We start from the raw sequence: 15,201 nt of genomic DNA, 5'->3' as shown, positions 1-15,201 counted from the left end.
GCTACAGAATTTAGCTGTGCCATTGAGCCTGTTATGTCCATTGGACTGAATGAACTATTTTGAACAAATGCAAAAAGTAAGAAAAAAGATTGTATTGTAAATATCTGTATTATAGTGTGTAAAAATTCTTTGTTCATTTGTCTAGGTCATTCTCAGTCTTCAGACAGCAATAAGAAAGGTGCCAAGAGGTTGTCATTATTTGCATAATAATTATGTTGCTTATTTTGGCATAGCAGAGGATTTTCTTGGCAGATTCTTATAAAAATGGCTATACTTTTGAAATGCTCTCTGTGATGGTGTGGGTAGACTTATGTATTTTTTAGCTTATGATATTAGATTTACACCTGCGATTCAATGATTTTGTGTATGTTTTTCAGATGTACAACAAATGGCAATCGACTGGCTCACCAAAAATCTCTATTTTGTGGACCATGTCAATGACCGGATCTTTGTATGTAATTACAACGGGTCTGTATGTGTCACCCTGATTGATCTGGAGCTTCATAATCCTAAGGCAATAGCACTAGATCCAATAGCAGGGTAAGAAATTCTTCTTTATAGTGTTTGGTCTGAAATAGTTTCCGTTAAAAAGAAAAAAAAAGATTATTAGAGGCTGACAAAAATTGTTTTGGAAAATAGGACTGCAGATTCAAAAATTTTTTTTTTAATTTTCAATTTTAACTGTGTTGCAGGAAAGAAAAAAAAAAAAAAAACTAACACACCATGCAGAAGCTGGGAAATACCAATTCCTTAACACGTCAATATTGCAGGTCTGACCTAAGACACAAACAACCCTCTGCCCTCCCAAGAATTGCTTTGGGGTCACAAGAGAAGGGCCTCATGATAGTTTTAGTTGAAAGAGAGGAGGTATTTTAGTACTTATCAGTGGACCTTGTAATTAGCAAATGTTAAAAATGCTACTTGATAGATGTATTGTTAACATACCCGTCCAGCATAACATTTAGGACTTATAAAAGGGACAAAATATTTGTTCAAGGCTACTAGTAAAACATTAAGTGTATCTTTGTTAGTTCAGACTCTAATTTTTTTTTTTTTGTAACTTTTGATTGGCATTATTATGGAGTTAGTGAATTCCTTAACAGAATCTGCCTTCATTTTTTTTTTTTAACTTTCTAATTTTGCAAGCCACTTTATTGATTAAAACGAGGCCTTATCTTATCTGACCTTCATTTAGGTTCATTAATCTTTTTCAATATTTCATTAATAATAGTTTCATTAATCTTTTTTAATATTTCACAATTTGTTGAAATGTAGTCATAAAGTGCTTAAATTCTCATCAACTTTGTTCATATGATTAGAACATCAATGTAGGAATTATGCTCTTTTTTTTACAACCATTGTGGTATTATTAGAGGGTGAAATGCAAAAAATATAGAATCTTATAAATTCAATTCTTTCACCAGTCAGTATTGTCAAGTATACTCTCAAATTAATGGCATAGTATACCACTTTAATTGGAGAAGACATTATTTTTTAAGATGTAAATTGTAGAAAAGATTTGAAAACTGAAATTTTATCCTTGTTATTGTTTTAATTGTCCTCAGGCAGTTCAGGCTGAAATGTCTGATGGAACATATCCTAAACTGCCATAAGCCTCCATTCAATAAATGGGAAAATATTTACTGAAGAAACAGCTGTCATCCATATGTGGACTTTTGTCACTCTTTACTTAAAGTCTGATTGAATATTAAGATGCATCATCACAATGGTTCTGATTTTGACAAGAACAGCTTGCACGTAAGAACTTTGCTAGGAAGGCTGTGTAATATAATTCTTGAATGTAGCTCTATTTGTATTTGCAGCAGATGGTTACTTGACTCAATCTGACTGCAGTGATGCTTCAAAAGACATTAGTAAAAGAAGTTGTATTTACACTGATTTGTTTGGGTTGTTGGATAAGAATAGTAAGAAAGAATTGGAAATTTACAAATGTGCTAACAACATTCTTTTGTCATCCTGTTTAAAAATATATTTGCTTGAGTGTTTTTCCCCGGATGTGCTACTGAATTTGAAATTAGCCTTTAGACAGCCTTGTCTATCAAAAACTTTAAGAGGTTATTGTGTTTCTCCCTTCTTTCTACTACTCTTATCCTTCCCCATTCTTAAAAACAAAGATCCAGAGACCCTTTTCAAATAAAACTGCCAATCTGATATGTATGTGAGCACCATCTCTCTTTCTGAACGACATATTTTATGTTCTCAGGCTTCTTATTTCTCCCTGTCATTATATGAAAGAACCATATTTTGTCATTTTTGTCAAAGGAATTAGTTGTAGAAAACTCTCATATTGTTTGCCCTTATTCTCTGCTGGATTCCTCTGGGCCTCATAACTGTTTAAATGTAATTTTGTCATGTATCATTTATCACAATAGGTTCTTTGGAATTTTTTGTTTGAATTTTCTCTGTCTCTCTAGCACAGTTTTTCTGTATTGTAGATATCAGAGAAGGAAAAGGTTTGCTCTTTTGTAAACATAGGCCTGTTTGCCATAGAACACTTTCAAATATATTCTCCTTTTTCTTAATATCAGAAATTTGGCTAGGATTAATGTGATGCTGTCTAGGAAAGGAACTATAGGTTTTTCCTTTAACTTTTTTACACTTGGGTCTGGTCTATAGTAACTTGGATAGTTTTGGCTAGCATAACTCCACATGACCTATTAAAGGGGAAACGTTTCACCACTAAAATTTCTCCTACCCTTTCCTATTTGAACAGGGTAAAATGTCTTTGGCTCTGTCTGTTATAATTTTGGTTCAGAAAACATCAGAATGTGTTAGCAATTTGATATAACTCTTACAGATTGACCTTAATAGGTTTGGAAATGGAGGGAGTTTTGCCCTCTCAAAAGGCTGCATTGCAAAAGTGTCTTTTACTTGGCTGTACTTTTAACTTCACTTTTCTCAGCCTCCTATTCCCTTTGTATCTAAGGACTATTATAGAATTATCATTATTATCTTTTAATTTTTTGTTTAGTTTCCACAGTTTGGATATAGATTAATAATTTTTTCTGGACACTCATAATGACTTGCAACAGCCTCCAATCCAAATCTGCCAAGAAGAGATTTTTTTATCAACCTTATTTGTACATTCTCTTGGACTTGTTCACATTGACTCACTAATTCAGGCTATTTTTCGAGAGATGTTTCTTAAGATTTTCTTCTTCCTTTCAAATTTTTTAGCAATATTTCCTTCCAATGGTTCCTTGAAAAACCTTCCAAAATTATTTCAGTGAAATCATCAGAGTTGGAAGGTAGCATAGTGATAGGAGTCCAACCAACATCTAAAACAGCATTTCTGTCAGGTGGTTTAGGATTCTGCTTATTTAATGGTTAAGAGCTTAATGCCAGAGTTACTGACTCTGAGATCAAAAAGTGCTTCCACCAGTTACTAGTTGTATAGCTCTGGATGCTTCTTTATTCCTTTGTTTTCTGATTGTAAAAATGTGAACAATGATAGTCCTACCCTGCAGGGGGCTATTAAGAGGATCAAATAGTGTCAAATGTATAAAGCACTTAACACTTTCTGCGTTGTAGAATATGTGAAATTTCTTCTTCATGTTGCCTCGAAAATAATTAGTAACATTTCCATCACTTATGATACCATTATGAATAGAGTGATGAGACCATTATGCCACCCATCAAAGATGACCTTTTCATTTCCAGCACCATTCTCTTTCTACTACAAATCCTCCTAAAAGGTTTATTTTATGTAGACAAAATCAATTAAAATATTGAGAAAGAAAAAAGGAAATAAGAAAACAATGAAGGATAACCTAGGAATAAAGATGAAGTATCTATGAGGTGTTGATATTGAGAAAGAAAAAAGGAAATAAGAAAACAATGAAGGATAACCTGGGAATAAAGATGAAGTATCTATGAGGTGTTGGAGGAGACAAGTACAGAACACCTGTGGGTATGAGGAGATAGGGGAGGAAAGATCTCTTTTCTCACTCATCACTAGGTTCATGGCTGAGGCACCTATAACAAAATACAAATTAACAAGAGAAAAGCAGGCAAGTGTATTTATTGTAAGTCTTACGTGACACAGGAGCCTTCAGAAATAAAGACCCAAAGAGACAGGGAAACCTGCGTATTTTTATGCTAAGTTTGATGAAGCAGTGGATAGTTACGAAGAAGTATGATTGAACCAAGGGGGTATGATCTAATGGTAATAAACTGGCAAGAATTTAGCAAGGCCTGTTTGTTCAGATCTTTCTTTGTGTCCCTGTGTCTTCAGAGATAAGGACCTTCCTTTTTTACAGGTTTGGGGAGGGTACCTCTCACATGAGGGTCTTATGACCTACTTAGAGAAAGATCTGATGATTTTTTATGGCCTGCCTCAGGGGAGAAGGACTGGAGAAGGTCAAGGAGTGGTGACTTTCCTGCTTCTGCTGTTTCTTCAAATGCCAAAGTACCATATTCGGGGGTAGCATGTCCTAAACCCCACAGGGAAGAAGATAACAAAGGAAACAATATTTTAACAATTGATGTAGAGATACGCTTGGACTACCTTCGAGGTCTTTCACAAGATAAGTGTAAAGAATAAAATTCCTTCATAGTTACCTTTGTCTGTTGAACTGCATTTTTGAATATGACATCATTTCAACACTAAACCATGTGTCTGGATCTAATGAGGGTTATAACTGAGGTCAGGAGTGTATCTAATCTACAATCTTGGCTCTGAGGTTTCACTCTCAGCTTCTTATTAAGTTAAAATCATCACACTAGACTTGAGGTGAGAGTGCATTTCACTATGAATGTGAAATTATTGCTACAATATTGAAAGAGAGGAGACCAGTTAATCCTAAGCATGGTAATTAGAAAAGCACAGTAAAATTAAATAGATATTTTGGTGAAGGTACCAGAGTTGAAGTTGAAAATTTGGGAAAAATATATTTTGGGGGACTTGGGGTACCATATATATACCTCAAGTTCAATAGAATTATGTGAGGTAGCTAAATTGAGGGAGGGGAAATATCTCCCATGTTACTTGAAACAGCAGAAATTAAATATTTTCCAAGTACAGTGTATGCTCTTCTACTATACAGATGGACCTTTTCACTTATGGAGAGTGAGTGGCAGAGTGATCTATAGGGTTTATTTGTGAATCCATGACACCGTGTCAATAATGAGGGGAAAATTGGTTGCCTTTGTCCTCTACAAGAGCAGGCCATCTGCCTGGAGACAGAATAGTGAAGCTCAAGTCTCAGGAATTAAATTTACACTGGAATTACTGACAGTATTTAATAGCTAAAAGACCCTTTCCCATCACCATCTGGATCCCCGATGTTGGTGAAACTAATCAAGGCCAAGAAATTAAAGATAACAGAATCAGAGTTAACAGCCATCGGGGAGCAGGATTGACTAATGAAATTATAATCTGAGATGCTGTGTGAACGTGGGAAGCTAGAAAATGAAGCAGGCTTGTTTCTGCACAGAAAAGGGGTTTTGTAACAAGGAGATCTTTGAGGTAGATAGCAGGTTTTTTACTTCTGTTAGGTGGCTCCTAGAGCCAGCCTAGGTTCCAAGTTGAAACCTTTACTCACTAACTCACGACATAAGTAAAATCATTAGACTTTTGGCTTTTAAACCTCTCAGACTACTTCGTGGACAAATTAACCCTAGTGGTTGCTCCCCCAATGCCCAACCACTATTGATTTGAGGATTGAGATGGTTATGAAGTTGCAATGTGTTTGAACACAAACCACCCCCCACCCCCAAAAAGTTGATTTCCTAGCCTCCTTCACCACTTCAATACAGCATGTGCCTTAGGTTTCCACAATCAGATGCACTTTCCCAGTGTTCAGGGAAAGGTATCTTTCTCAGAGACAGGTGTGAACTTACTGTTTCTCAGAATCTTCTTGCATGTTTCTATTCATTAGAAGAAAACTCAAAGAAAAATGGAGACATTCTGAGAGCTCCAATAGTAATTCTCCTGAGTTTATGTATTGACCTGTTATAATTTCTCTCCTGGACATCTAGAACTTAAAAAAAAAAAGCCTAAAGATATTTTGGGTTATTAGTGTATCTTTGAAACAATCTGTCCTGCACACAGGAGAGTGCTCAGGTGAGCTGACTTCTGTTCACCTATAGGATGTAAAGTACCAAAGGGGGTTATTTGCCCACATCTCCTTGTGCTCAATGGGTGATTAATGAGAATATCCCTAGGCTTATGAATTTGTATTGATTATTCCAAAAACATTACCAATGTGTTTTTAACTGTAGCTATAGATTCATGTATTTCTATCTTCTTATCTATCTGTAACCTACCTAAATATATAAATATTTTCCTGTCTTCCTGATTCTCTGTTTTACTCTACTTCCAACTTCACTGAGTGAGTCTAACACTCCTGGTGACAGTTAGGTTCATGGAGAATTAACTAAGTAGTAGACAATTACCTATTTTAGGCCAATTTGCTAAGGGCAAAGTTCCTTTCAGGAGTTGCTGATAAGAATAGGCAAGACCACATGGATGTGACAGTGTGTGCTTCATGGTCTGCATTGATTTTGACTGAATTTAGTGGTTCAAAGGCTCATTCAAGGGTATAAATTCATATTAGCTATTTTATATATGACTCAAATTCTTCTCATTAATATTTTTGTCAAGGTTCAATCTCTTTCCAAATTCATCTCTAGGCCTTTCTTCAAGTGGAGGTTCATATATGGCATTACCTTTAATTACTTTCTCTTTTAGTTACAGATGGTTTTCTATTACATTGCTATCATGTATGGAAATATGGCAGAGAAACTTGAAATGGCTTATGTACGGACTTTACTGGAAGCTTAACTTCAATTTCCACTGTGTTCTTTGATTTGTATCATTCATAAAGTCAACATAATTGAAAACAGTCCACATTTGTACTTGCTCTCTTTGCCACTTTCTTTCTCTGTTTCTTTCTTTTTTACTCTACGAGTTTTCAATGCTTTGTTGAGCTTATCTCTAAATTACCAAGTTCACAAAATTCTATTTTTAGTAACTATACTCAAGGTCTTCCCAGCCTTCCAATCACTACCTATAAAAAAGACTTCTTTGAATTCCCACTCTGATTAATGCTGCCCATTCAAATAGGTAAAGAAATGGTAAAACAACTGTGCATACCTTGAGTGATGAAGGAATTTATCGTACTTTTAAATCTGGATTGAAGACAGTCCCGGGGTTGCTTATGTTAGTAATTTAACAAAGTCATTAAGGACCTGGGTTCCTTCCACCTTTTTTGCTCTCTGTGCAAAGGATATTTCCCTTATGGTTATAAGATGTCTGCTGAAGTTCCAGGAATCCCATGTAGAAACAAGGCATTCAGTTAAAAGACAGTACTGTTTCTTCCTTAAGTATGGAATAGCTACCAAAGCAGGCATTCCCTCACATCTTCTTGGTCAGAACTGAAGTACATGCCCACCTAAATGAGAACCACGTTGGATTAAACAGTTTTTACCATTAGCAGATGAAGGATAGAGGCACATGGGAATGAAACTGGGGTGAGCTAATGTGAAGACAGGAAAATGGATTATGAACTAACGTCATCTGCTACAACCACTGTCCTATGATTGTTCTTTCACATGTGCAGCTCTTTATCCTTTCTTTGTTCTTCCCAGGCTCTGAGAGGTCTCCTCTCACTTAGCTAAACCCTTTTGGAATGTGGGCACATTTTTTCCCCCAACTTCTCATTCCCTCTTCTAGATCTTCTCCATTAGCTTTTAGCCAAAGTTGTTTAATCTCCTTCTGAAGAATATTTTTCTTATCGTTTTTCAAGGCAAATGGTAGGTTTATATATATTTCTTTCTGTAACATTTTATACGTTACTGAGAAGAGGATGGGGTGGGAGGGAGCATTCTGGACAACACGCCTAGCCTCTCTGTTTTTATCTTTAAAGTTTTTATCTTTATAGCTTATGAAACTGATGGTAGTTTTTATTCTGTCAGATTCTCCAACACTTTCGGAAGCTATATAAACATTTCCAAACCACTGGGGTAATATTAAGTAAATTATTGTTTCACTTACAAAATGATTCCAAAGTGGCATGAAAGCTTTCTTATTCCCTGCCAGAGAATAGCTTTCATACTGAAAAAATCTGTACCAATATTAGAAAAGAATAATTTTATATTTTCAAGTAGTTTAAAATTATTTCTATTTGTTTTCTACACGGAGTTATATGAAAACAAGAAGTAGATAGGAGCCAGTGGTAGTATTGCTTTTGAAAGTAAATGGATAACTTTCCTGTATCACTCAGGTGTGACCAGGGCATCAAAGATGAATGATACAATCTATTATTTCATGGATCTTGGAGTATAACAGAATTATGCATGAAATATAAAAAAAAATTATGAGAAGATATGGTTATTATAGCTTACAAATAAAAACCTCAAAATATTTCAGACAACAAACAAAATGCTAAACAGTGCTTTATTTGAACTTTCTGAGGTAAATAATGGGTCAGGCGCAAAATATTATTTTCAAAAACCAAGAGAATTTTGGTTTGTAAACACCACAAAAGAAAGGACAAAAATTAAAAACAATAAAACAAGTACTTGACACCATTCCACTTATACATTACCACTCTGTAATATATAACATAAATTTGGGATTTTATTGTGGGCTTTATAATCATATTCAACCAAAAAAGAAGAAAAAGAAAAAGTAAAAACCAACATTCAGCTTTTATGCTGAGCTTTTTTGTTCTGCTTGACTGCTAAGCCTTGCAGGATATTGAACCAAAATTGACATTTTCTCCTGAGCCAGAGTTTTATGGTTTGTCTTGGGAGAAATCAGCCTGGCTTTAGGGTCAAGGTGGATGTTTTCCAATGTAAGGTGTTTTTAACTAAAGAATTTATTTATTTTCTTAATACAAGAGGAAAAGGCAAATGTTGAAGCTATTTGATCTTTTTTTTTGTTTTAGTGAGATCATTGTCTTTGTAAGCAACTGAGGTAAAAATTGTGCTTAGGTAAACCATTAACTACAGATAAAATGTATCCCAATGACATCTTAAAAATGACTAAGTGTATTTTGGGGAAAACAAAACTAACAGTTTCTGCCATTGATCTTCTTCATAATTATTGAATATAGTCATGATAACATCATAACAACCAAACTGCTTAGTAAATCCCTATATTTACTTCCTTAGTCTGGTTTAGTGCACCATAAAATGAGATTAAAAAGCAACATAAAGTGAAAGTATTTCTGACTTCTGGAAAGTCTCCAGTCTAGGACCCAAAATGGAATATAGAACTAGGAATCTAATTAATTTGAATTTATACTAAACTAATTAATTCATCTCACAAATTCAATCTAGGACATGTCTAAAGTGTTTAGAACTCTGCAATAATCAAAAAGCCTCCAAACAGATAAGATTTCTGTTTCATTATTTTATGAAAGCAAAAAATTCATGTTCAATTTTTTTAACTATCTGTTGTATAGTATGATGCATTTAACTTGATTAAACATTCCAGTGTATACATACAAATTTAATTTACGTATTAATTAAACTGAATGCATAAAACTAGCATAATTTTCATAGGGTTCACATAAGCTTTGAATGAATATCAATAGAATATCTCCTTATAACAATAGTATTTATTAGGATAATGGTAGTTGCTTTTTAAAATTTCTTTTTAAAAAGTAGTTATGAATATTCATGAGATACAAAGCTGATTGTCACTCCTCATGCCCATGATGTGAGGGCCAGATTCATACAGGCAGCGTACCCATTACCAAAAATTGCATTTGTACCCCATATCCCCACACAATTATCCCCAACTTCCTTCTCCTTCCTCCTTTCTCTGCAATTCCACTTTGTAGCACAAGGAATGTCCTCTCCCTCTGCAAGTCCAATGTACTACTGTGGTCTTTCTTTCCTTCCTTCTTTCTCTCAGCTCCCACGTATGAATGAGTACATGCAGTAATTATACCTCTGTGCTTTGCTTATTTCACTCAACATAAGTTTCTGCAGGTTAATCCATGATATTGCAAATGGGAGTATTTCATTCTTTTTTATGGCAGAGTAGTATTCCATAATGTATATATACCACAGTTTCCTTATCCAATCATCTATCAGGGACATTTAGGTTGGTTCCATGCCTTGGCTATTGTAAACAGAGCTGTGATGAACTTGGGAGTGCAGGTATCCCTTCGACATGATGATTTCCATTCATCTGGGTATATACCCAGAAGTGGGATTGCTGGATAGTGTGGAAGATCTTTCTGTAGTTGTTTATGAAAATTCCATACTGTTTTTCATAGTGATTGTACTAATTTACTGTCCCACAAACAGTGTAGGAATGTTCCCTTCTCTCCACACCCTCGCCAGCATTTGTTATTCACTGTCTTTTTTATTATAGCCATTCTAACTGGGGTGATGTGGTATCTCAATGTAATTTTAATTTGCATTTCCCTGATGTCTAGTGATGTTGAACACTGTTTCATGTACCTGTTAGCCATTTGCATATGTTCCTTTGAAAAATGTCTATTCAGCTCCTTTGCCCATTTTTTAATTGGGTTATTTGTTTTTTTACTGTTTAATTACTTGAGTTCCTTGTATATTATGGATATTAATCCCTTGTCAGATGCATAGTTAGCAAAAACTTTCTCCCACTCTGTAGGTTGTCGTTTACTCTGTTGATTGTTTTGTTTGCTGTGCAGAAGCATTTTAGTTTGGTATAGTCCTATTTGTTTATTTTTTCTTTTATTGTTTGTGCTTTCAGTCTCATGTTCATAAAGTCTGTGCCCAGACTTAGTTGCTGACATGTTTCACTTATTTTTTTCCTTAGTAATGTTACAGTTTCAGGTCTCATACTTAAGTCTTTAACCCATTTTGAGTTGATTTTAGTATATGGTGAGAAATGCATATCTAGTTTCATACTTCTGCATATGGATATCGAGTTTTCCCAGCACTACTTATTGAAGAGTCAGTCTTTTCCCCAATGCAGATTTTTCTTGCCTTTGTCCAATATCAGATGGCTATAAGCCTGAGAGATGATTTCTGGGTTCTAAATTCTACTCTACTGGTCTGAATGTCTATTTTTATACCAGTACCATGCTGTTTTGGTTACAATAGCTTTGTAGTATAATTTGAAGTCAGGTAGTGTTAGGCCTCCAGCTTTATTTTTTTTTTTTTTATTCAGGATTGCTTTGGATGTTCAGGGTCTTTTGTTGTTCTATATAAATGTTGAGACTGTTTTTTCCGTTTCTGTGAAGAATGTCATTGGTATTTTGATGGGGATTGCATTGAATCTGTAGATCACTTTGGTAGTATAGACATTTTCACAGTGTTGATTCTTCCCATCTAAAAGCATGGAATATCTTTCTAAATTTTTGTGTCTTCTTTAATTTCTTTCGTAAGTGGTTTGTAGTTCTTGCTGTAGAGGTCTTTCACATCATTGTTTAAAATGATCCCTAGGTATTTTCTTTTTTTCATGACAATTGAAAATGGGCTTACTTTCTTTATTTCTCTTTCTGTTAGGTAGTAGCTTTTATAAACTCCAAAATTGTGACTTAACCAAGTAAATTTCTCAGCCAGTTAGAGCATGGTGTTATAACACCAAGGTTAAGCGTTCAGATTCCCTACCAACCAGCCACCAAAAAAAAAAAAAAAAACCAAACTTAGAAAACCACAGTAAAATTATATTACACTCATATATGAGTTCAACGAAGGTATTACAGTTTGATGGACAGCTTTCCACTTTCTGGTTATTCAAGGGTCAAGTTTTCTCCCATTTTGTAGCTCTACAATCTTATAGGGTCTTAGAATATTCTCCTCCCAAAAAGCAGAAGGGGAGAGAAAAATATTGAAGATATATAGACACAGTTTGATGCAAGGAGATCAGGGAAATCTAGAACCTGGCTAGGCAGTTGCTTGCCGATGAAAACATCATTCTATGCAAGTAGGAGCATGAATCTTCAATGAACACTTGGCCATTTCTGCCTGAATCTTCTCTTCAGGCTATCAAATATCCAAATGCATCTTACTTCCCATACATAGAATACACTACATTTAGATAAAAGCACAGCATCTCAAGACTGCACAGATGGTAATGTGCAGTCTTCTCCATCATGCCCTTTTTTAGTTCTTTTTATTTAGCAACCTGTGAACCAGAAGGCAAGATATCTGCACCCACTGTCCCCTCCACACCCTATTTAAAATTATGAGCCAGTGATAAAATAATAAAAACAAAAAAAAACGTACCCCATTTAGAAAATGGAAGACTGGGTGATACACAGTGGTCATTGGTCCAGAGCCAGAGCGAGATCCAGAGCCAGATCCAGAGCTAGGTCCAGGCCAAGCCCAGAGACGGGTCCAGATCCAGAGCCAGGCAAGTAAGGTGAAGATGTCTTGCCATGGTGGTCGGGAAGTCACTTGTTAGACTCATTCTTTTCTCTATAAAGTCCATCTTGTCCATTGTTCTTCTTTACCTATACTTCCACCAGAAGGTTCTTTCTTGTCTGCTGTGCTTTGCACTACATCTAAAGTTAGCAATGGGGAATATCTTCCCCTGGGGACTCTATGCATTTCATAGACTGTTTCTTGGCCTTTTGAGTTGTTTTAAGGTTTGAAGAGACAAAGAATTTTGTAAGCTAGGATCATGACTTTGGGGTTTTTTTATCTCTTAAAAATATCTAGAATTTTGATTTATTTGCTTCCTATTACTTCTGTACACCAATAACCACACTCAAAGTTAAGTTTTAGAAATAACTATCATGACCAATATATTTCTTTGCACTTCACCATATCAGCTTTCTCTTTCAGCTTATTGGTTACTTGGAGGCCATCTGAAAAAAATGTTTCGGTGGGAAGCAAATACCTTTTTTTCTGAGAGCTAAATCCCTCTATTTAATTGAGAAGTCTTAGTTGCTTTTTGTTGCTGAAAGCCATTTTCAATATTTTCTCTTACTGTTCAGATCCTAGAAGCAGTTGGCTCTTCCAATTTGGGAGGCCCCCAGATTTGGACTTGTTCTATTCCCTTTCATTTTTGCCCTTAACCAGCCAGTTCTTTTCTACACTCATTTCTTTCGTAATATCTTCCAAAATAAGCATGTGGCAACTACAATAACTACTAATGATATACTGTTTAATTTGTTTCTTTAAATACACAGGCTTAATAAGCATTTCTTTTTTCTTCCAAGATATTTCAAATGACATCATTTTAATCAAGTGTTTTTAATCTGGAATATTTCCAGTCCCCCATGATAGTTACCCTACTGCCTGCCACCTTGCTGTTAGGACAATACTACATATTTTAGGTTTTTATTAAGGCTGTACTGCACTTGTGGTAGCAATTATTGAATTTGTTATGGTAACACTAGCTGCTATAAATTTCAGTGGATTGACACAATAGTAATTTTTTTTTAAAGAAAATGTAGTTTTATTAATTTTTTTTTTTTACATTCTAGGATGTTATTGCACAGCAGTGGGCAGTTGGGAGGGAGGGGGAGAGGATAAAGGAGAAGGAAATGTGATGGAAGAAGGAGGAAGGAAGAGGGGTGGGATTGAGGCACCCCACCACATTCCCACAGGGGCGACCAGGGGGCTTCCAGCAGTAGCTTGGGTCATTGTCCAGCTAGGTGCGGATGTCAAGGGGGTGTGGCAAAAGCCCTCGTCCTCCACCACTCCAGCTTGGGAACCCGAGGCCCTTCTTTCTGAGGTTTGATGGTAGTTGCTGGGCTGGCTACATGTGTCGGGGGGGGGCATGACTGATGCCCTCAACCCTCCACCACCCCAGTGCTTCCTTTGGTGACTCGGTGGTTGCCACTGGACTGGCTGCAGGTGTTGGGGGGAGGGTGTGGCCAAAGCCTGAGGCCCCCCACTGCCCTGGCTTGGGGGAGACCGGGGCAATTCCTGTGGCTGCTCGATGGTCACCACTGGGCTGGCTGCGCATGTCAGGGAGCTGTGGCTGAGGTCTGAGACCCCCATCCTTGGGAATGGTTGCAGGTGTCAGGGGCATTGTTGAAGCCCCTGGACCTACCCCCTTTCTGGCTTGGTAGCCCAGGAGGCTTCCAGTCTTTCTAGCTGTTATAGGTATTCTTTGGTGAAATGAAACCCTTATTAGTTAATATCAAACCTTGTCTCTGGTTGCAGGTACTTTGCTTTTTCTTTCAGTTCTGTGTTGGATTATTTGTTGTTCCCACCACATAAACTCTGCACTAGAACTAATTTACCGTCCTTTGCTAACTTCTAAAATGGGGGAACTTCCTGTGTGGACCAGTAATTGAGCTGTGTGGTTTAGTTAAATTGCTGCTTTGCTGCTAATTCCCTAGGGAAGACTTTTTGTGCAGCTCAGGTTTTAATGGTTGGCTTTATAAGTACTTCCGGCTCTCATGCAATCTGGTGCACCTGGGTTGTGTAGAAACTCTGGATTGGGCCTGGATCTTTTCATCAAACTGCACCCCAAGCAATTCTATCTTCTTGACCAGTCTCCTCTTAGTGGTCCTTCACTGACTGAGGGGCAGATCAGTCATCCTTGCTGTGCCCCAGTGTTCCCCTGATGGACACATCTCCTCCACTGCCCATGCTGAAACACTTCCTATGGGACAGACCATGGCTGGTCCCTTGCAATGACTCACTGGCCTCTGAGTGGTTCCTTTTCTTCAGTTGCTGTGGCTTCTCACTCCTATGTGGGTCCTTGGGAACCCTATTAGTGGTCTTTCTGGCCTGGGGGCCACCAAGGCCCTCTTCTCCCCTGCTGCCTCCAAGCAACTTCATCCAAAGGGCACAGCTGTGGCTTTCACCAGCTCCTGCTCCTGCTCTGTGCTCTCAACAGCTCCAGCCTGGAAGCAACCAGGGCTCAAAATGGTCAGAGTGTTTTTTTCTTTCTCTCATCGTGGCTTCTCCTGTCTTCATGCCCTTGGTAGGTCTCTCCTCCTCTTCCCCTGAGCTCTAGTGGCCCTGGCTTTGCTGTCATTTCTTTTTTATAGTTGTAAATTGGTTGATTTGTGGGAGAGAGTGATGCTGGGGTCCGTTTATTCCGCCATCTTGACTGGACAATAGAAGTTTTTTCCCCCCTCAAATTACAACCCGATGCTTATGTTCCTAGATATCAAGCAGCCTCTCTCCATGTAGTGATTGAGAGATAGAAGCTCCTTACCTTCTGTTGCTCCTACATCTTTTAGGGCTTTATAATCCAATGATTTCAACCAGAAGTAAGAATGGTACATCTGAGTTTTTAAAATTTCAGCTCAGTGGTAACATACATCA

The 15,201-nt window shown here is 36.9% G+C and overlaps 1 protein-coding gene across 1 annotated transcript in view; it reads left to right on the top strand.

Annotated features, from left to right (window-relative positions):
* LRP1B (LDL receptor related protein 1B) overlaps window positions 1-15,201 on the top strand; it is a 1,457,254-nt gene that overhangs the window by 538,288 nt on the left and 903,765 nt on the right. The window contains exon 7 of the mRNA XM_063085362.1: window positions 378-540. Within this exon, the coding sequence (XP_062941432.1) occupies window positions 378-540 (163 nt within the window). The remainder of the gene's footprint in view (window positions 1-377; window positions 541-15,201) is intronic.

This window comes from Cynocephalus volans, chromosome 1 (genome assembly GCF_027409185.1).
Source record: "Cynocephalus volans isolate mCynVol1 chromosome 1, mCynVol1.pri, whole genome shotgun sequence".
NCBI classification, from domain to species: Eukaryota; Metazoa; Chordata; class Mammalia; order Dermoptera; family Cynocephalidae; genus Cynocephalus; species Cynocephalus volans.
Note: the sequence above shows the minus strand (reverse complement) of the source record. Positions and strands in the feature narration are given on the sequence as shown.